At 45.7% G+C, this 24008-nt stretch overlaps 1 protein-coding gene across 6 annotated transcripts in view; it reads right to left on the bottom strand.

Annotated features, from left to right (window-relative positions):
- LOC144729607 (ADP-ribose glycohydrolase MACROD1-like) overlaps positions 1-23596 on the bottom strand; it is a 192003-nt gene extending 168407 nt beyond the window's left edge. For 2 of the 6 annotated variants that reach the window (XM_078609979.1, XM_078609981.1), the window contains exon 1: positions 22645-23589. In XM_078609979.1, the coding sequence (XP_078466105.1) occupies positions 22645-23374 (730 nt within the window). In that variant the 5' untranslated portion in view covers positions 23375-23589. Of the gene's footprint in view, positions 1-22644 lie in introns of all 6 variants that reach the window. The other 4 variants (XM_078609980.1, XM_078609982.1, XM_078609984.1 and 1 more) reach the window with 3 other exon arrangements.
- Positions 23597-24008: the final 412 nt, after the last annotated feature.

Here is a 24008-nt window from a genome sequence, read left to right as displayed (position 1 = left end):
AGATTTCACTCAACGCCGGGGCTTTCGCTTCGTGGCTCTGTGTGCGCGAGTGTGCGTGCTGTGCGTAATGCGATCTGTAGGGGGCACAGGTGGCGCATCGACCAGTCATCTCACTCAGTCGACCCATGGCATCCGAGTCTGTCCCGTGACCTCCTGCCAGCGGGGCACTCGACACTTCACGTGGCCTTAAACTGCACAAGCGCCGTGGTGACATCACGGCCACTTTGTGCCGAATGGCGGTTGTTGTTGTTGTGATTCGTAAAGCGTCGGTACCACGGAGCACGTTGGCTGTGTAGATGGAGCGATGAAATCAGCTGTGTGTGCAGGTGCGGGGTGAATTGTTAACGATGCAGGACCGTGACAGATAATGACGAGCTCGGGGAGAGCCTTCACCCAGCAGTGGATTGATCATGGCTGATGATGATGGATTATAACGACTACGACCCAGATATCTGCGACATTCATCGCGGAGACTAAAACCGTCAAATGGAGGACTCGCTCACATGTTTTGCAGACAATTAACAGTGTTCTGAATGTGCTCTAAAGTAGATGTTAAAGGTCCTTGAGACATCACCGCAAGATCTTTTAAGTAGTCCGCTGCATGTCAGAGCCACAAACATGAGACATAAAAACATATCTAAGGAAACAAGAGATCTATCTTTCAAAAAAGACCATCTCAGAAGTGCCGCCACCACTACACATGATAATCATTTTCAAGCTGAGATGTACATTTGGCACATGGGTACATTTTTACACTGGCAAGTCACTTGATTAAAGTGCATGTAAGCAAGTGCATTGATACATTCTCTTTTATGAATGTAGAATGTTTCATCATAGCCACTTCCATTTCCTCAACCGAAGAGGTATAATAAACGGGGATTATTTATGCGCCAAGCCAGCCCCAATATTACTGCATTATGAAAATGCTGTGGGATTTAATAAAATACACGTGACCATCTCTGGGACCGTACGTACAATGCCTAAGGTAGCTTTCACATTATTATAATAAAAACAGCAACATATACGCGAGTATTCTAACAGACGCAATCAGCAAAGGCCACTTTGCTAAGGCAGCTTATGGAATTTAAAATAATAAAACGCATGTGTCCGTCGTGAAACGTTTAGTTTAATGAAACCGAAAGTAAAATTGTCAAGTGAAAAAAAGATCGTCAATGAGTCTCTCTGGTCCTAAGCCAAGCGTGGTAATTCCACATTCCTTTCATGCGTGTCAGTAGCTCCACATGATTACCTTTCTTGACTCGTCACAAGTCGGTACAGTGCCTGCCCGTTGCATCGACTTCTGGAGAAATGATGGGGCTGAATCGACCCCTCCAATGTGGATGCGAACTCGGGCGCTGCAGATTGCGAGTCAAGCGCTCAAACCGACGGGCCCACCCAGTGGGATTGTGAAGTACGTACCGTCAATACTTGGCCGTCAAAATGCGAAAGAACGAATTCTTTTTCATCTCTTAGCTTTTAGTCTGCTGGTAAAACGACGTACAGTCCAAGCAGTTAGGACTTTGTAACTTTGTGCCTGACCTAATCACCAAGTGCACGGATTACGTTGCCATTTTCCCTCCCAAGGGCAATATCGTCAAAGTGTAAAGTTTAACTGTGTGGAAGTTTCCCTGCCCTGGCCGTGTGCGGCAGAACAGCATTGAGAGCCAATGAATGAAGTCTGCAGGCTGTCAAAGTCGTCCGTGGCACGAAATTTATTCACGACGAGCTCTACATTTTTGTGAACACAGCGGCTGTGCTGCTTATGTCACGATAAAGTGTCTGAAATAAATGTTAAAATATTAATTATTTTTACGTCAAAATAGTTCCCCTATTCCCCGGAATATTTTCTACCTTGCATGTCATGAATAAAACATTTCTAAGAACTAGACTTCCGTCTATAATTTTTGCATCATAAATAACACCCCACGTTTCCTGCAGTGAATGCTATATCATGGCATTTCGTTGCAATTAATTGCCACATTTACAACATCCTCAGGTGGCCACTTACATCTGAAGACAAAATAATTTCCAAAACTAAAAATGTAACCCATTTGCAAAATGTCACACAAAAGTCTTGCTCACAATTATGTGTTGAACTTCTTTTTCACCGGACGTAGCCAACCGAGCTAATCGGAGGTGCGGGGGGTAAGAACAACACACTAAACACTAAAAGTAGTTCTAAAGAAATGTGTTGTCAATCTAGATTTAAAAGTGCGTAGCTCCAGTGACTTCCTAATATCGGAAGAGTCGTAGAGGCGCACCGCCTATGTTCGATGGTTGGCCTAAAAGCCGTTACTGCTTGGCTGGCGAATTCCCCGATGATGCTGGATGCAATTACCAGCGAAACGTCGTTCTCAAAAATTGTAAATGTTGTGGTTTCACGCTTCAACACACCGGTGGGCTAAAGCAGTGAACTATTTGTCTTTTGTCAACGTGACACTTTTTTTGCTGATTGGCCGTGTCGGGTGGTGGAGGGTTACGACACATTTATACTTCTAATCCAAAAACCTTCCTTAGGAATAGTACAAATCGGTTTGATATAGCACCTAAATGCAACAGAGCCACATGTCAAGCCACTGTAAAAGTCAAATCAAAAGTGTAAATCACAGTAGCTTCCTACTCAATTGAGCACTGACAAGGCCCCATCTCTTGTTGACATCGTGCAGTCAAAGGTGGAAATTCCACGATCGTATGCCAGGGCTGAGTATGTTCAGAGAACAACCACTGCTGGCACAAAGTAGTATTAAAGTATTATAAAGTAGTATTGAAGTATTATTAAATTCCGGAGGATCGAGTTCGACCCATGACCAGGTTATGATCACTCCGCCACCTACCCATACGTCTAAAATGTTAACGATCAACAAATGCTGTCGAAATAACGTCTAATTGAGATAATGCATTAACATTAGGCCTTTCCACGACTGGCTGAATAGCATCGCATATGTGGATGCATCACTGGCATGAATGCTATTGCTATGAAAAGAAGTAAAACAATTATTTCCCAAATGATATAATATGCTCTCTTATGCAAATGTGGTAATGCTATGAAGGTCCTTATAATCGAGCAGAATAACAAGTGACTTCCATCTGCAAATGGGATTAACAGTATAATAGGTTTTTTTGGGAAGATCGCAAAAATATATAAATGTGTCGCTAAAAGCCGACACCACCCGATAGCCAACTCGTAAGGGTTGTCACGTAAACAGAACGTGGCCAATTCGTTACTAGTACAGCACGCCGGTGTGTTGGAGAGCCAAGCCACAACGTTCACAATCTGAGTACGACGTTTCGCCAGTAATTACAACTAGCTTCATCAGGCGACAGCCAGATTTGTGCAGAAGTCTAAATGTTTAGCTCCTTATATAGAGGCGTGGATGTGGTGACCACGCTTCTGCGCTCTTGCGCCACGAGGTGCTAGTAGTAATTACTGGCGAAACGTCGTACTCAAGATTGTAAATGTTGTGGCTTGGCTCTCCAACACATTGGCCACGTTCTGTTTACGTGACAACCCTTACGAGTTGGCTGTGTCGGGTGGTGGTGGGTTTTAACGACTCATTTATATATTTATGCGATCTAACCCAAAAAAAAACTCTTATGGATGACATTGGTCGCGAAAGCCTACGTGTTAAACAGATTAACAGTAGCTATACCTATACAAAAGAATAAGGGAAATTATTAATAATTAAATCATTTCTGTTAACTGTTGGAGGGTGTCCCAGATTCTGAGCTGTTCACAGGGATAGATGCATTTATATTAGCAGGATTTTTAGCGTTATAACCAATTCCACTAGGATTTATTATAAAGCTCATAGTCTGAGATACACATAAACCAAAATTTATTTTCTCTAAGCCACTTTAATCCCAGGATCATGGTCTTTGCCCAAACTACATACGCGTGAAAAAAAACAAATTGTGGTAACGCGTGTCATTTTTCACACATCTTTTTTTGCGCTCGACAATTTGAAAAATCATTTTTTTTCGTACACGTTTTAGATGTTCAAGTAGATGTATTTCATGAGGAAAGATGTTACAGCCTACGTGAGATGTAATAACTCATCTGCATCAGAGAGTGGCCGTAACTAAATGAGGCAAGCACCATTACAAAATAGTTTTCACGGATTAATTCAACCCCTTATATTCAACGTCCTCTACTTCACGAGGTGGAAGTCCATTGACATTCATAATCTACTGGATTGCGAAAGGGAGAATGGGATTTTTTAAACTTAAGAATGGTTAACCTTTTATGAGTGTGGTTACCAGGTCGGGTACCTCAGAAATCTGGGTCTATGGCACATCACCCAATTGACACTTTGTGAATGCCACAGCCCCCCCCCCCCTCTCGATTGGTGGGTACACATTTTTGCAACCTGATTTTTTTTCTGCAGAAATAATGAAGCATCACCTGCACCAGTGAAGCCATCGACTCGGAACGAGCTGGGTAAACGATGACGGCTACTTGACCAATAATTGTTTTCGGCAACCTCTGACATCATCTTCTTGGTTCTTTCGGTAAAGTCACGTAGAATGGAAATAATAAAATAATAAAAATAAAACATAATAAAATAATTCACCTGTGGACGGCTGCTTGCGTCATGGCCGAAACGTCGTGAGAATTATTTAATGTTTTATTTTTATTATTTTATTATTTCCATTCTACGTGACTTTACCGAAAGAACCAAGAAGATGAATCCCTGCAGTCACGAAAGCTTTAAATCGAAATTTAACCTCTGATATATCACATCACACCCGATATATATTTCGCAGGTCAAAATCCTCGTGCCTGCGGGCATGCGTGTGCCGCCTGCCAACTCGAGTGTGCATACGATAATAATGTGCAGCTTCTGGATGAAGGCCTCCTTGAGCAGTGTCAGTCACTGGGGGTTGTTTGACCATACAACTCCACGCTGGTCAGTGGAAGGACCGGTTCAGAGGTCGCTCGCTAATGGCATGCATAGCTTGGCAATAGTACTCGGATTGCATTGAGGTTTAAAAGGATTCAGTTATTGAAAAGTCAGACAGATATTCTAACCGGACTTTGACTTGGAGTGTGTATCATATGAGAGCAGTGTTTTTCATTGCAAGGCCCGCGGGCCACTGGCAGGCCCTGGTGGCCTCTAGTGCGGTGTGGCGGCTCTGTCGCTAATGTCTTATCGATAATAGTGCCCCCCTTCTGCAAATTTGTGAAGAACACTGCATCACTCATTCAAACGACTGTCTCCTGCTAGCTCCACAGCAGCCTGTTTTGTGCATGATGGGAGCCCATTCAAGCACTATCCAGGCTCTTTTCCTGCTTAGCTTCTGACGAGACCAGGTGCATTCTGGGTGAATTGGTCATCAGGCATTGTTAACAAGACATGGTTTGAATTTACTAAGGTAATATATTTAAGCTTGGCATCGCTGAACGTGACCTCCGTTTGTTTTAAAAGTTGGTAGGAATGTTTAGTTGAGGTTTGCTCTCTTGATCCCCATGCCCTGGCCAAGGAGAATGAGGGGGGTGGAGGAGAGGGGCATGAGCCATGTGGCTCATGAAACGTTGGGATATGTATGTCGAACTTCTTTCGCACCGCACGTAGCCAACCGTGATAATTGGAGGTGTGAGGGAAGGACAACAAACAAAATGCAAAAAGGAGTTCTAAAGAAATGAGTTTTTAAATCACATCGCGGTGGCCAGCGGTCATGGAAACGCAGAAAATTCGACCACTGTTTTAAATGGGTCTACAGACAAGCAGCTATGATGACATACAATTACAAATCTAGAATTACAATGAGGTTGAGAATGGTTCAGACTGACCAGAAAATAAGTTAAAATATTTGTACGATCATGTAGCGACAACATCAATTTCCCAAATGACAGCTTCTAGCTGGCCGGGGACACTGCCTAGCAGTCGTGGTTCGAATCCAGAGGCCGCCCTGGTTATTACTGCCGGTGCAATAACCAGAACGATATGCAACGTCTGGATGTTAAAGATCCCCTGACGTTATTCACAAAAAGTAGGGAACTTGTGTGCCGGAATCAGAGTCCACATTTTTACCAAATTCGATAATGACCTGCAAACTGTTTAATTGAGATTATAGAAAGCAATCACCCCTCCCCCCCTCCAGACCGGCGGGCTAAATGCCACAGGGTCACCCTCGCAAATGAGACCACCCCTCGCTCTCGCGAGTTCTCACCTAGTCACGAAAAAAAACACTTCCTTACGTGAATGACCTTCGAGTTGCACGTGACATTCCCTCTCCCCCCCCCTTCACGGAATTCAAAGGCACCGAGCAAACCACAGGTCTACACTCCGCAAGCAGCGCTCAGCCAGCAGTGTTAAAACAAAAAAACGTATTTAAATGCCAGAGAGGTGATGCTTGACAATGCAAGTATAAACTTGTCTTCACCGCGACCGCGGATTCATCCTAAACAGCAGGAGAGCATCTCGACACCAGCTCGCTGCCACGACTGCACGCCGACAACAAATCTTATTCTTGAACGCCGTCGGAAAAAGGCAAGACGCCATGGCTTAAGTGTCCCAGGGCCTTGCCGGTGAGTGACGTGCGCGTCATCCCGGGCACGCGTCTCTCGGCCACCGCTCGGCTCAAGACATGCAGAGACACGCGTGAATTAAGCCCCAGAGGCTTTACCTAAATACGGATTAAATATACATTTTTCTCAGAAAGCAGACGGTTGGATTGTAAATCCCGGTTGCCTCTTGCTTTGGCGCTTCATTTTAGAATCTGGCATGCTATATTTGACCAAAAAAAAAAACCTGCTCAATGGCTCGAGTGGGAACTGATAAGCACACCGCACTCCATGCGGTAACTGACGATCAACCGTAAAATGTGCATGCTGCTGGGAAATTGAAGCTGCTATCCCATTGGCAGGTAAATGCATCAAAATGTTAACGATTGAGATGAACTCATAACTCGAGGAAAATCTTCTGGAAGGAAACGTGCCTTCGTGTGTGTACGCGGGAAATGGTGACAGTGGTTTTGCACGCCGCACTACGATCCCACCAAAATAGGTTCGATTCCTGACCCTGTACACAAGAGTGAAGCTCCTCTTATTATCCGTGCTGATATGGAGGGGAGGGGCTGGCATTATGGGCAGATCCTTTTTCCTGTATTATTATTTATTATCTTCTTGGTTCTTTCGGTAAAGTCACGCAGAAGGGAAATAATAAAATAATAAAAATAAAACATCATAAAATATTTTAAAAATTTAATTTTATATTTATTTTATTTTTTATATTTTTTTATTTTATTATGTTTATTTTTATAATTGTATTATTTCCCTTCTACGTGACTTTACCGAAAGAACCAAGAAGATGAATCCCTGCAGTCCCGAAAGCTTTAAATCGAATTTTATTATTTATTAATTTGGAAAACAGGATGAAGAGCTTCCACCACTTGAGTTACTCCTGTTATCCGTACACGAGTGTAAGTATGTTGAAGTTCTTTAGCACCGTACGTAGCCAACAGTGTTAATCAGACATGCGGGGGACGGACAAACTAAAACACAAAAAGCAGTTCTAAAGACAAATTGTAAAAAGTGCACAAGAAGGATGCATATGAGGATAACAGGGATGGTGGGTACGGCAGGATAAGAGGAGTTCCACGATATTGCCAGCAGAATTTCCTAAAAAAACAAGTACCTCGCGTAGTATGTGAACCCCAAACCCTAACCCTCCCCTTGGCGTGTGAACACTGACACCGAGAAGATAAGAGGGGGGCCAGTTGTGTACGGTTCTGGTCAAATCACTGCTGTGCTATGCTGGCCTTAATTAGGCACTTTCTAAACGAGCCCTCTCAAGAAAATAAAATTGTTGAAACGTAAACGTGCACTTTGTGCAAAAAGCTACTGAGAAGTCTGCGAGTTCCTGACGAAATGCATTGTGGTCACCTTGTCTTAAGTCACCATCGAAAGTTCTGTTGCTATGGGTTGTCTCGTCATTCACGGATTTTTTTTCAGTAAATTGTTCAAAACAGCCACCCGCCATGTAACTATGGTTACCAGGGTCCCCTCAGCAAAAAATTGTACTTCAGTGGCTTCTGGCCTAATTTAAATAAACTCTGTCACTCTGTATAACTACAGCAGTCTCGGATACATCAAACAGGCCAGCCAACATACACTCTCACGCTGAAATGCCGCATATCTCCCGAAGCACAGCAACTGGGGAGGGGGATTAGTTTTACCATGTTTGAAAAGGACTGGAAATTTCCTACACCGAGAGATAAATTACTTGCAGGATTAATATATGAACATAATGAATGCAGCTGCCCCATCAGGCAGATATGCATGACAATGTGAGGTCACGAACAGAGCTCCACTTACACACACGCGGAAAGACAATGATCCCCCCGTATAGCCTCAACACACTGTTGGGGCGAGTGCTGTCAGCGAGGACCTATTAAGGCTAGCACGGCACGCTGGGTGGTCACCACCACGCAGAGGTCGCAAACGGGTTTTGATTCCTTACCCGTGCCCGGCCGCACCAGGGTCGCAAACGGGTACCCATACCCTACCCGATACCCGACTACCCGTACCCGGCCGGGTACGGATATCGGGTACCCGATTGCGACCTCTGGGATGAAGCCATGTTGCAGGCACGGGTGGGTTGATTCTAGGAACTTGAATTGTGAGAAGAGACAAGACGTTGGGAAATGAGTGACAAACGGTTACTCACCAGTGACTCACGGCCTACCCGTACCCGTACCCGGCCGCACCAGGGTCGCAAACGGGTAGCCGGGTATCAGGTATCGGGTACCCGATTGCGACCTCTGCCACCACGCCGAGCCGTCCGTATCCCCCGAACACTGATGTTTACACACCGCACCAAGTACTAATTTAAGGCAGAGTCGACCAAGGGGAGGGCACAGGACCAGATATTCATTACTCATGTTCGCCAGGTCCGTAATGCGCTAGTGACCGTGCGACTGCTACCCACACAGCACTGGTAGAGCTCGGCACACCGGTGCACCATGCACAACAAACAACCGCCATTCGTCACTAAGTGGCGTTGACGTCACCACGGCGTTTGTGCCAGGCTATGTGCACTTCAAGGCCACGAGAAGTGTCTAACACGCGCACACACACGCTCACAGAGCAGCCTCTGAATTCACAACCGTGATGCCACTGCAGAGTGGAAGCCTCTTAGCCAGACGCTGATTAACAGACACCTTCAGAATGATTTCTTTCACCTTTGTGATAAAATTGATCTATTTTCTCCGAAGTTTTGGGCAGCCAGCCAATACAAAAAAATAGTTTTCAAGTGTGCTGCCTTTCATGGTTTTAGCCCCTGTCACCAATATCCATTGTTAATTATTGTTTAGCATTTCTCCTAGGCACATCCTGGGCTTACAGACCGGGGCGCCGAATAATTCGTACATCCCTGCGGCGGGGTATAGGTTCAGACCGGTATCAGGGTGAAGACGCCCTTGAATCCAGGCAATAAAAAGCCCTGCGAGGAAAGTAGGCCATGCGGCTCAGGGGTCAGAGCGGTGACCCTAGGTTCAAATCTAGGTGGCCAGGTGTGGTGGCGTTAACGGTCTCAGCAATGAGTGCTCAAAAAAATATGTTAAACATAAATGTGGCGAGCAGGTAAGGGGGGGGATCTGAAAGGGGGAAAATAAGTTGCACTTTACACAGATGCTGTCAGCACAGCTGGGAAACACGTGGAATTATTAAGAATTTAAAAACATTATTTGGGCACGTGTAAATAAAACTACTTTGTACATGACCATTCGGTATTGGCACCATGAAATAAGTACAAGCGCGTAGACAATGCATGTTTTAAAAGGAGCAATTTTAAACGCACTTCATTCAGAATTTTGATTTCCTTACCCCCCCGGGGACCTGTGAGTAGCACGGTTGGCTTCGTACGGCGCCCAAGAAGTGCAACGTACATACATACATACAATGTGATGTTTGCCCACATTCCCCAACTGTGGCATGCCGTTAGTTCTCTTCAAGGAGCCATTCCAATTACTTAAGCACTGCCTCGACTTCATAAAAGACACTTATCCACATCTCCCTGCAGGAATCAACAAAACAGAGAGCAGCTGCATACATGGTGCATACATTGGAAGCGACCTACCCCAGGCCAATTCTGCCAAAAGACAAAAGTGACCAAACATGTCTTTCGCATAAATGAATAATCGAGTTCTCTAATGACATTTAACCCAGTCGCATACAAACAAACGCCAGGAAATGCCACGGGGCAAGGATCGAGCGAGACTCACCAATCGCCTTTTTGAAACGTGACATATTTCGATGCAAAATTAAAAACAAAAAGGTCTACCGTGAACAATCATCACCGCCGCTCTCACTGCAAAACAATGTCCTTGATGCAGTCTGCATTGAGAGGAAATGTCTCCAAACTCAAAGCGGACACTGCTAAGAAGGGGCGAAGCGCGGCACTGCGCATTCGTTTTCACATGACACGGGGGGGGGGGGGGGGGAGTGAATAATGAAGTGTTTAATTGAACACTACCATCGGGTGCAGAAGAAGAAGAAGAAAAACAACCATATGGGCCACTTTCCAGCTTGGACTCTTGCCCAGCACTGTGGCGCGGAACGCGCGAGGGCAGTTTCACCGTCTCAATTCACGTGCATACGCCCAGGTATCGTCCCAGCCTGCGGGGCAAAGCTGCCACCTGCCAGGGGGACCCCCCTCCCGACCTGACCAAGCGTCAGTAGCATATTGTCGTCAAACCTGCCGAGCTGTTGCCAGTTGGATGCTCCCCCAGCTGGGGCAATTTCAATTGTACTGCACTGATACATTCATAAAGGTGCAGCCCTGAAATTACTTGCTCATGGCACTGCTGGTGGAAGGGCCCTCTCATACTGATCGTTGGACAGAGGTGGAGGGATTTATACAATTGCACCATTGTTTCATCCAGAGTTGATAAACGGCATCAGGTAAACTGGTAACCGATCGTATGCGATGCGGTTGCATAAAAGATGCGATGTAAAAACTAAGGGGGGGTGATGAGTGCAGCACATGCGTCGAAGGGCCGATCACCTAGAAAGGCGTGCGGATCACACTCAGACGAGGGGGAGGCCAAGGGGAAGAGCCATCAAACCACATGGGGCATAACTAGAGTTGTGCCGATCTTGGCAGAAGGGGCCGAATGCGAGAGGTGTGGGTAGCGTCAACCACATCAGCCATGACGTAGCCCTTGATCTTGGCGCAGGTAATCACGCGCTCCATCCGTCACCCTCGGATGCCCAAGAGTTTGTATCGATACAGAAGATGACAGATGAGGGAAGAAAAAAAATCACCGTCACTCTGCCCACTCGTGCAACCCTTGACCACGAACCATAAACACAGAGCAATCACCACTTTAAAAACACAATTTAAAGTAATGCTTTTGACATGGCCCGTGATTATATTAATTGCTTACGAACAAGCAGAGGTCACTCTTGCCAGTGAGAGACAGGGGACAGCGGGGGCAGTGCAACAATTTGCCACGGTCCGTAAAAGTCTTTCATTTAACTCGCCCAATGCAAGGAAAAGACTTATGGCTTCATCAAAGTGCATTATTTCAGTCAGATTTGTCAACGCGATTACTTGGCTCAGACAAGCATTGAGCCGGTTTGCCCGTTTCCCGATGACAGCCCTAAACAAGTGGTGGAAATTCAACAATCCTCTGGCAAGGATGACATGAGTAGTCTATCCAGTGGCTGACAGCCGTTGAATTTTACACCAAGCAGTATCATATTTTATGATTAGCGACCCTGGAGTGATGATGGGCCGAGTCAGCCCCCAACCAGGATTTCAACTTGCACCCTTTCGACTGCTCGCTCTGCCGCCGAGCCACCGCGCCAGTTAATTACGTACAAAAGCACATAAAACACAAAGTGTGAACATGAACATTGGTATTCATAGGTAAGAAGTAATCGGTCGTGTGCGCGCGCCGTTGTACTTGCAAATCAGTGTGTTGACACAGCAGCTCCCCGTAATAGAACAGCACATGATGAACGCAACTAATCGTATCGTTTAAAGAAACTAACATGGCAACTGTTCATATATTGACATTTGCTTTTGATATTATCATTACGGTTTGTGTAAATGTTAACAGTTTTTTGCGCGCATGCTTATACCTGCGTGCATGCAAAGGAGTCCTTCAATGCCGAGCAAGAGACAAACCCCTTTCACTGCTTATCAACGGGAATATCCCTACTATATGCCAAGGAGTAACAACTAACAATCAATAACTTTCAGCCCATTGACAATCCACTGCTGGATGAAGGCATCCTCGGTCATGGTGGTTGTCTAGCCATATTTCGATTTAAAGCTTTCGTGACTGCAGGGATTCATCTTCTTGGTTCTTTCGGTAAAGTCACATAGAAGGTAAATAATAAAATAATAAAAATAAAACATCATAAAATAATAATTTTATTATGTTTTATAAAAAATAAAACATTCTAAAATAATTATTTCATTATGTTTTATTTTTATTATTTTATTATTTCCCTTCTACGTGACTATATCGAAAGAACCAAGAAGATGTCCAGCCATATTTCGCAACAAGCTGACGTCGGGGATACCCAGAGATTTGGTTCGGACACCGCTCGTTTCCGACGTTCGCCGTGGCCAGGAATCAAACTCAGGTCGCCGGGTTCACAGGACGCAGTGCGCCAACTTCGCAGCTTCTCCGCGTCGGAGAGGCGTACCGGCGTGAAGGTGCCGATTTTCAACAATGTGGAAATTGTTTCAGAAAATGTGACGAAACCTGGACGAAAACGCATGTAATTATATTTATTTCAAATGTATTCATGAGTTTGTGAGCCTGTCATACAAGAGTGAGACAAGAGCTCAGGCTGAAAAGGCCACCGTAGTAAGATTTACATACCTGTTCAGTGCACCTCACTAGCTGGGAGCATCGCCTACAGGAGCAGCCGGGGCATCTCGATTAAGCTCTACCCCCCCCCCCTTCGATGCTCCCCACAAGCCGAGCGAAACCAAGTGGAGCTAACAAAAAAAAGGACGATTTCAAGGGTAAATAATAACGCCTTTGCGGCGGTCGCGAATCGCGTTGAGACCATCCATCTCCTCAACGCGTGTGCCCCTGTGTGAACCAACAACAGTCACTCTTGTTTCGGGCCGCCCCAAGGGGCTAGGGGACCTCTGGAAGCGCGGGATCACTAAAACTATTAACCTAAAACTATTTTTTATTTCACCGGATAAAGCCCACTGAACTATAAATAGCTCTTTTTCAGAAGCGATCTGGCTATGACAAATGACAGCTCAACGAAGTGGCTTATCATCATGCGGACATTTATAGCGGCCAAATACTCTCAACGCGTGATGTTGATTCTAAATGCGGAGGGGGAAACCAGGAGGACCCAGGGAAAAATCTACACGACCACAAAGAGAGGAGACATGCAAACTCCAAATATACAACAGGCGTCAGGGTCGGGATTGAACCCACGACCTCCTGTATACCACGCGAGGTAGTTAACATCCCGCCACCGCGGCATCTCGCCATCTCAGAGATGCGGGTTCAGCGTACTTCAGCGGTGTGTTTGTACTGCACTGAAAGAGTATTTTAAAAGTAATGATGTTACCGACAGTTTAGCAAATGTAACAGCTGCTGCAAAGTCGACATTAAAGATGATGTGATGTCATAGCATAAGGTAAATTGCCTTGGCCTACGTAACCATAGCTGGTCAAGACTTATTTGAAAAAGATTTTCAATTTCCATCTCAGTGGGCTCTCACCTGAGTATAAAAAAATGTATTTGATTGATGTATAAGTACTGTAATTAATGACAATGCAATTAATGCATATTATAAGATGCATACCATGAAGGACACTCATCTAAATTTGGAAAATAATCAAGTCATTCAAATGTACTGCAAGATATTTATAAAATACATTTCCCTAGGCACCGTTTAAGTGTTGCGTGGCGTTAAGAGGGCATGCGCTATTTCATTTTGTGAATCACCGGAGGGAGATGGAGCGATTAAATAATTTCTTGAACCTAAAATTGAAAAATTAATCACCGAACGAGAGGGCATCTACCGCCGGAGGGAGACGGAGCGATGGCATCAGCTCGTGGTACAGGTGGCATGTGGATTTCTACATCGCAGAAGCACTAGCGGTGGCGATCGCTTAGGGAGGACATCATCCAGCAGTAGATGAATCGCGGCTGATGATGATAAACCACTGAACGAGACATGAGAAGCGAGCTGAAGAAATAATCAGAAAGGACACAAGACAAAAAAAACACTGCTCTGCAATGCTGGTATAATTTTACGCAGAGTCAAATGCCAACATCTCCCCTTCTAAATGCCACAATAGTGACAGGGCCCATGAAGAATGAGAGAGGTAAATAAATCACATGTATGAGTGCACCCACACAACTGCAGGAAACGTGTACATTGTAAACCAAGAACATATTCTGGCAGACTGAAAGGGCGTCTAAACAAAGTCATTGATATGCATTAGAGAAGGGATAGAGATCGTTTTGCTTCGACGTAACCATTCGGAAATCTTTTTAAATAGGAGCAGAAGTGAATAACTATTCCACAACAGGAGGCAATGGCAGGGGTGCGGTATTGGCCCAGACAGCCCTGAATTTAATTCCACATTATGAAGCCTTAATCCGAAATGTCATGGCGTCTTAATATACGAAGACCATAAAACCAAACTACGCTTATAAGATGCAAACATTCATTTAAAATTCCAGAAGCCGAAAACCATTGTCTTTTTTGGATCGTCAATGTACACCTAATTAGTTGAAATGCTTTTCAAATTTCATGTCACCATTAAGGCGTGTAATTCTCCATCTAATAATTGTGTTTTTTCATTGCTTGCGAATGCAAGAGTGCTTTACCTTGAATGCAATTGGTCGACATCACGGGGTGAAATAGAACAAAATTATGTCCGCAACACGATCCATTTTCTTAATTAGATGAAAAAATTCATATTTTCAGAAAGCGTGATGAAAGAAATAATTAAATGTTACTTATTAAAAGGGCCGGCTACTTTCTATTTAATATGGAAATTAAATCCAATGTTGACAGCCGCGTTTTCAAAGACACAACAAAGGCACTTTTCACCATTTTTGGAATACCGAAATTCTATTCGATGTCTTAAAACGTGTTCAACCCCGAAGGTTAAATTGGAAATGAAGAAAGGACAAGTGTCTTTTCATGAAAATCAGTCAGATGCATACATCATTTGCATATGGAGCACACATTACAGTACTTTGTAATTTTATGTAATGCTTATTACACATTACTCACACTTTGAATATAAAAACTGTAATTACAAACTCACTGCAATAATTGGTTCAGGTTGATACGTATACGTCAATACCACGTACTAAAACTCTTCTTTAATATGTAATAAGTAGGTGCGATCTGACTCATCTTCATATTTGCAGAGTAATAGAACAACAATGGGTTATGGACAGCATTTAAAAAAAGCATGTTTTAGTCTTGCCAACGAAGGATTAAATGATAATGCATTAAGCTTTAACATTGGGACCTTTTGTCAGTATCGAAGTATGAAAAAATAAGAATAGGGTTTACCTTTTCTGACAATGAAACTGGTGTCAAGATGTTCAAACACCAAGTAGAAACATTTTCATGCATTCAACTGCGTGTATAAAAAAGAGGCGATTACAATAACTATTGTAAATATCATCCAATATGAACGAACCTATAAGCATGCAGTTGCCTTTTTAAATCCTTTATATTAAGTTCACTTGCTTGCTTGCGCGCTTACGACCGTGCAAATCTTTCGGTCGTTTTTAAACCCACTTCCCGTGATCCAATCGAGCTGACATTTTGCACACAGACTCGTTGTGCGTGACAATTTATTTTCGTGAAAAAACAATTCCCAAATTTTCCACTTTTTAGGAAAACAAAAAATTCATATTTAATTTCAAATACCAATGTGATAAAAATGAAACTCTTACTTCAGAAAAACAGAAATGAATAATAAAATAAAACCGATGCCACGCATATAAAGAATTTATAGTGAAAAACTTTGTTTTTACGGGTTAATTTTTTATTCAGGACGAACCCTCAATAAAACTGGCGAAATTGATTACAAATATCACCAGCGATGAAAAGAATTCGCCAGGGCGTTTGCACAAACTCCAACCACAAGAGCTGTGTGTGCCTCCTCCCCTCCCTCCTCCTGCCGCAATCACGCGATGCTCCATCTCGCAGCATCATCTCATCACAAGACAAATAACTTGCAGCCTTGCCACGGATACTGCCTCGTAAGATCATCCAGTAGCCACTGACACACTGCCTTGTAACATCATCCAGTAGCCACTGACACACTGCCTTGTAACATCATCCAGCAGCCACTGACACTGCCTTGTAACATCATCCAGCAGCCACTGATACTGCCTTGTAACATCATCCAGCAGCCACTGACACTGCCTTGTAACATCATCCAGCAGCCACTGATACTGCCTTGTAACATCATCCAGCAGCCACTGACACTGCCTTGTAACATCATCCAGCAGCCACTGATACTGCCTTGTAACATCATCCAGCAGCCACTGATACTGCCTTGTAACATCATCCAGCAGCCACTGATACTGCCTTGTAACATCATCCAGCAGCCACTGACACTGCCTTGTAACATCATCCAGCAGCCACTGACACTGCCTTGTAACATCATCCAGCAGCCACTGACACTGCCTTGTAACATCATCCAGCAGCCACTGACACTGCCTTGAAACATCATCCAGCAGCCACTGACACTGCCTTGTAGCATCATCCAGCAGCCACTGATACTGCCTTGTAACATCATCCATCAGCCACTGACACTGCCTTGTAACATCATCCAGCAGCCACTGATACTGCCTTGTAACATCATCCAGCAGCCACTGATACTGCCTTGTAACATCATCCAGCAGCCACTGATACTGCCTTGTAGCATCATCCAGCAGCCACTGATACTGCCTTGTAGCATCATCCAGCAGCCACTGATACTGCCTTGTAACATCATCCAGCAGCCACTGACACTGCCTTGTAACATCATCCAGCAGCCACTGACACTGCCTTGTAGCATCATCCAGCAGCCACTGATACTGCCTTGTAACATCATCCAGCAGCCACTGATACTGCCTTGTAACATCATCCAGCAGCCACTGATACTGCCTTGTAGCATCATCCAGCAGCCACTGATACTGCCTTGTAACATCATCCAGCAGCCACTGATACTGCCTTGTAGCATCATCCAGCAGCCACTGATACTGCCTTGTAACATCATCCAGCAGCCACTGACACTGCCTTGTAACATCATCCAGCAGCCACTGATACTGCCTTGTAGCATCATCCAGCAGCCACTGATACTGCCTTGTAACATCATCCAGCAGCCACTGATACTGCCTTGTAGCATCATCCAGCAGCCACTGACACTGCCTTGTAACATCATCCAGCAGCCACTGACACTGCCTTGTAACATCATCCAGCAGCCACTGATACTGCCTTGTAGCATCATCCAGCAGCCACTGATACTGCCTTGTAACATCATCCAGCAGCCACTGACACTGCCTTGTAACATCATCCAGCAGCCACTGATACTGCCTTGTAACATCATCCAGCAGCCACTGATACTGCCTTGTAGCATCATCCAGCAGCCACTGATACTGCCTTGTAACATCATCCAGCAGCCACTGATACTGCCTTGTAACATCATCCAGCAGCCACTGACACTGCCTTGTAACATCATCCAGCAGCCACTGACACTGCCTTGTAACATCATCCAGCAGCCACTGATACTGCCTTGTAGCATCATCCAGCAGCCACTGATACTGCCTTGTAACATCATCCAGCAGCCACTGATACTGCCTTGTAACATCATCCAGCAGCCACTGACACTGCCTTGTAGCATCATCCAGCAGCCACTGACACTGCCTTGTAGCATCATCCAGCAGCCACTGACACTGCCTTGTAACATCATCCAGCAGCTACTGACACTGCCTTGTAGCATCATCCAGCAGCCACTGACACTGCCTTGTAACATCATCCAACAGCCACTGACACTGCCTTGTAACATCATCCAGCAGCCACTGATACTGCCTTAAAATACGGTTAAATGTTTTTACAATGCATTACCGATGTGAAAAAGACTGTACCAAGACAACGTCATGCTTAGCACATTATCATCATCAACCATGTGCTATCCACTGCTGGATGAAGGCCTCCGAAAGCCGTCACCAGCTGCCACGGTCCTGCAATGCAACACCCTATCGAGCGGCTGAAGAAGTTCCGTTCCAATCTCTCCATCTAATCGTCCTCCCGGGTTTGTTCCCTCCTTTTGCTGCCATTTCATCACCGATCTCGACTCTCTGGTCGCCACGCCTTCGATTGACGCCGTCCTGCCCAAGCGCGCTCACGCCTTTCGTGACAGTCGTTGCATGTCGAATTTTCTTCTCCGCTCCACCCGTTTCTCTCTCCGTCACATGCCATTCGTGTAGACACACTGAAGTTTAAGGAAAACGTTAATTGAACAATCATACTGTGCTTTGTTATGAAGCTGCAAATCTGTAGCTATTTTAATGCTGTTCCCACAGCCTTTTAGCTATTGAAATTGAACGTTCTATGTATAGCCAGGTGAGAGCCCATGGAGATTAGCCTCCAAGAGACACGGACGATAGCGAGTTAATGACATATTTTGTAATTGTGAGGGACTATTCATTTAAATTTGGAAAAACTGAGCAATGACACCAATATTTACTGGCCTACTCGAGAAAACAATATCACGGTTTCTCGAAGACGTGCACTTTACTATTAACATCTCACAGATATTGTCAAGCACCTGCAAATACCAAACTACGCACGTCATGCAAAATGTTTTAGTAGCAAGAATGCTGAACCTCTGCACTAATCCAGAAACTGACCTCTGGAAAATTGGTGGAAGACTTCGGGGGGGAGGAGGTGTTGATAGTGTCAGAGACGCAGTGTGAGAGCACCGCCGAGATCCTGGATGCGAAATTTGTCTCAGCCGCCTGTGATTAACGCAGCCGCTAATTGATGGTCTAAGGCCTGGCCACCAATCACGGAACAACTCCGCCTCCGTAACCTAATTGTAGTTGTGCAAAGATCAGTCTAAAAATAATCTGCCCGATCCAAACTACGCTACAGCAGAAAAATGCATTGTTTAACGTGAATTTACGTTCGTGCAATATTTTTTTATTTCTCTTGATGTGTTGTCTTCATTGCTGTTTATTTATTTATTTGCTTTAGTCAATTTGATGAGCCAGATCACCCTTGCAACTTCAAACTATCTCGACGCCTGGACAATTGATCTGGTCAAACAAAATTAACTTGAATCCACCGCATTGAATTTGATTTAACTGCGGCATATGTCCAGGTGTGGGGAAGAAGACTTTAGCTTTATTTCCATGCAATGTACACCCCTTGAGAAAGGCAGGTGAGAAGGTCTGTTGGCACTTATTGTTCATAATAAAAAATTTGAAAGGACCTCTGAGGCAGGTCTGTAAAGGTATCTTTCCATGGGTAAACTCTCCATCATGAGGTGCTCCTCTGCGTTCCGCTGGAGTTCTGCGAGGACATTTGTGTCTCGTGACATAACGAAGATAGCACGAAACAAAATAGAACGGACAAAACGTACATATACATAATGTAGTAGAGCACACGACACATTCAGTAAAAGCTACAACTTATGCCTTCACATTGAAGTTTGATCTCTTTAGCGTCAATCTCGACCACCCTGAACATACAAGAGAGTGCCCGTTGGAACATTAAAGCAAATGACCAAACTAAACGAAGCAAAAAAAACTCAACTATGTTTTTTATTTTACCAGGTACGGCCCAGCGAAATGGCTTATCGTGCGGAAATATATATCAGCCAAATACTCAAAACGCATGTTTCTGAATGTGGAGAGAGAGAAAAACCGGAGGACCCGGAGAAAAATCCACACGACAACAGGCAGAGAGAAAATACAAACTCCAAAAATACAGCAGGCGTCAGGATCGTGATCGAACCCACAACCTCATGTACACCAGGCGAGGTAGTCAACATTTCGCCACCGTGGCGCCCATGCTTTACAGGAAACATCACACCTGATTACATATGGCCTTAAAGGACCCAGAGCTCTGTTTACACACAAGTAGTTGACAGCATCGCTGTCTTACGGCCAACTTTGTTCACACGATTGTACAATGTGCATCGATTCTTGTGCTGAAAGCAGCTGAATATGTACATAACCATGTGCGTCAGACGAGCCGAGTAGGTAAATTGACTTGGGTTGCGTCATTCAGGTTGTTTAACACGTAAGCTTGAGACCAATACCAACCATAAAACAGGCTTTTTTGGGGTTAAATCACGTAAATATATAAAATGTGGCGTTAAACCCCCAACCACAGCCAATTATTAAGGTTTGTCACGTAAATAAAACATGCCAATTCGTTACGAGAACAGCACACCAGCGTGTTGGAGAGCAAAGCCACAACATTTACAAGGAGTATAACCTGAGTAACATTTACAATAATTTACAATCTAGTACACATTTATATATTCACGTCATCTCACCCAAAACAACTCTATTGTGCATTCAGGTTGTGTTTCTATGACATCAAACTACCTAAAAATATATATAAATCAATGGATCAAATGACAAGGTTAAAAAATATTCCAATTGCACTATCTTTAATAGCCAATGAACGCATAATACATGACCTACCAACAGACAACATATGACCCCATCCCACTTGCAGAATGACCCAGGAAGACACACGACCTCGAACTACTTTAGCTTTTACTTTACCTTCTGCAGCCAAACTGATTCAGCGTTTACACCTGGGCGTGTGCTAATACAATCTTAAACTGTTACTGTTTTCCTATCGAATTGTTAGCTTGATACCATAACACGACACGTGAGAAATGTCTTTCACCTCCACGGTCACTCAACGTTCGAACCGATGATCTCAAAACAGTCGTCGCTTCAATGCTTTGAAGCAAAACTCAGAGCTTTTATTCAGCCAAACCACCGTATTATGACTGGAGCTCTCTGCAAGTCCTCTCTCAAGCAAGCAGAAGGCAGCTTGCGTTTTACTTATTTGCGGGGCGGAAGCCACTGGCAGTCCATGATTGTATATGATTGTATAATTGTACTCGTGACATTAAGTCGTGTAATTGTCATACAACTGGCACAACTCGACGCCGAACTGGTGAGAATGCAGAACGCTGCTCGCTCTCACTCCGGTAAACACCTCATTGGGAAGGGGGGGGGTGCATGTGCTTTACAGCCAGTGTGACCTTGACATTTCCTTTCAAACAGAACAAAAAATCCAATAAGCCATTGTCAAAAGGTAAGTCGCAGCAAACGGCCCCCCCGTCAATGAAAATGCATTCAACATTCATTAGGCTTTTTTTCATTTGTGTAAAAATGAAAGATACGCGCTTTCAAAAGAGAGCCACGCTTTCTTGACAAGCTAGTCGTACATTGAAATCATGTCAGGGAGATTGTGTGTTCAGGCCCACACTGCGGAGGGATGGAGAGAGAGAGAGAGACGTTAACTATTGCAACTCCGCTTGTCACGAGGGCAGATTTAATCGCTTTAACTCGTTCACTGCCCAGTCAATTACGTGTCGTGGACATCGCCAATTAGAGTGCGCGCGTTAATTAGCCACGCTGCATCCCCCCCCCGGGGGGGACCCGCAGTGAACAACAACAACAACTCATTGTTGTCAGCTGTGTCATCATCAATACAGCACACAATGAAAATAGGAAGAAGCAAAAATACGTCAAAGGAGAAAACGGGGGCAGTTTTACCGGACTGTAAAAAAAAATTCAACTGCGTAATTTGCGCAGAACGGCACGGTGATGTGGGTGGGATTCCCATTATCGTCCACGCAAATCTCTCGCAGGGCCACGCTGCTGGAGAGTGGAGTCGTGGCGTGCACACACACACACAAATGCATGCCCACTCCGGTTCATCGCTAATTAAAGTGGCTTTACCTGTGCAGCACTGAAGGACAATTTCCTTAAATTAAACGTGCGGTCACATCCCCGCTGAGATATAAAAAAAAAAATCACACGCAGAATTGACGGCCAGTCCTGGGTGTGCAATGCAAAAGCATGTAGTCATATTCTTAGGTTTTTTCGGTAAAGTCACGTAGGTAAAAAATTAAAATGAATGAAAGTAAAATAAAAATCACGACGTTTCGGAGGCAACACAAGCTTCCGTCTCCAGGTGGAACAGTCACAGCACGATAGCTGCAAAAGCATGTGCCAAGATACTAGACTCAGGTTTTTTGTTTGTTTTAACAGCGGCAAGCGATGACCTTCTTCCTACCAATGATGTCACGTCGTTAATGGCAATAAAAGCCGATAATTACCCAGATGTTGCGGTAATAAATGTAACGCATGGGCGATAGCCAACTCTCCGCACTCAAGCGACGCAAAAACTCGTGGTTGATATCCACTTTCAATTCCTCTTTAGGTGTTAATGCGGCCAATGCGACTGGGTCTGAAATGCGAAAACCACTTCCGCTTTTGTAACATCAACGGCTCGTGAACATTTTCGCGTTTAAAACCCTCGCAACTTTCTCCAAACGCACACAAAAAAAGGGGAAACAAGACCAATCGGAGGCTTCAAAAAAGCCAGTGGCATCACCAACAAACATTAAAATCCCGGTGCTGCAACGTAAAACTCACCCTTGGCTTTCTCCCACGAATTCCAGTCGATCTTACTTTGGTTCGCGGCCATGCTACTCAACAGCTGACGCCGGCAGACGGGGGCGGAGGGCGATTCTGCAGCACCGCCTCGTCGTGACAACGAGACGCCGCCGCCGCTTCGCCTGCTGCTGCTGCTGCTGATGATGATGTTACTGCTGCTGATGCTGCTGCTGCTGCTACTGATGCTCTTGCTACTGATGCTGCTACTGCTGCTGCTTCTGCCGTCACTGCCACTCCCGCTTCTGCTGCTGCTGCAACTGTTGCTGCTGTTGATGTCAGTGCCGCCGCCGTCACCGAAGCTGCTGCTGCTCCTGCTGCAGCTGTTAATGTCGCAGCTAGCGTTGTCGTACCGACTACCGCTGCTATCGCTATTACTGCTGTTGTTATTATTGCTGCTGCCGCTGCAGCTGTTGACGCTTCCGCTGTTATCGGTCGCGTTACTGCGACTGCTGTAGCTGCTGCTGTAGCTCCCTTTACTGCCGCTATTGCAGCTCTCCTCGTCGTTACTGCTGCTGCTGTAGCTGCTGTAGCTGCTGTAGCTCCTGCTGCTGTTGCTGCTACTGCTGCTGTAGCTTCTGCTGCTGTATCCGGCGCTGCGGTGAAGCTGCGGGGGCAGCAGCCGCAGGAGGCGTCGCGGGCCCGGGCCGGGTGTCGCGCGGAGCCAGGGGACGCGTCTCACAGCCAGAGCCCCCAGCAAATTGGCAATCATTAATTTACTCAGCGCGCAGACGAGACGAAGGAATTAGTTCGTTCGCGAGCCGGTGTCGCCGCTGTTGTCGCTGCTGTAGCCGTCGTTGTTGTTGTTGTTGCTAATCGCCGCTGTGATGGTTGTGGTGGTGGTGGTTGTTGTTGTTGGTACCGCTGTCGACTGGCCGCACTGTACACGCCACCCCCCACCCCCGATTTGTATTTTCTAACGCGGATGAGCGGCGGGGCGCCGCCTGATTGGTCGCTCGCGCGCGCGGTCACGTGGCGCACCGCGGGGCCAATCGCGAGCCGCGCGCCAATGGTTTTGCGCTCGCGCCTGCCCATTGGAAGGGCGCGGGTGGGGAGGGGGCCGGGAGGGGGGGGCGGGGTGAAGGGGGCGGGGGGGACGGGGGTGAGAGGGGGGAGGTGAGGAGGGGGTCGGGGGTGAGGGGGGGGTGACGAGGGGGGGCGGGGTGACGAGGGGGTGGGGGTTAGGGGGGTGAGAGGGGGGAGGTGAGGGGGGGTCGGGAGTGAGGGGGGGTGACGAGGGGGGGCGGGGTGACGAGGGGGGTGGGGGTTAGGGGGGTGAGAGGGGGGAGGTGAGGAGGGGGTCGGGGGTGAGGGGGGGTGACGAGGGGGGGCGGGGTGACGAGGGG

This window comes from Lampetra planeri, chromosome 33 (assembly GCF_965212315.1).
Source record: "Lampetra planeri chromosome 33, kcLamPlan1.2.h2, whole genome shotgun sequence".
Lineage (NCBI taxonomy): Eukaryota > Metazoa > Chordata > Hyperoartia > Petromyzontiformes > Petromyzontidae > Lampetra > Lampetra planeri.
Note: the sequence above shows the minus strand (reverse complement) of the source record. Positions and strands in the feature narration are given on the sequence as shown.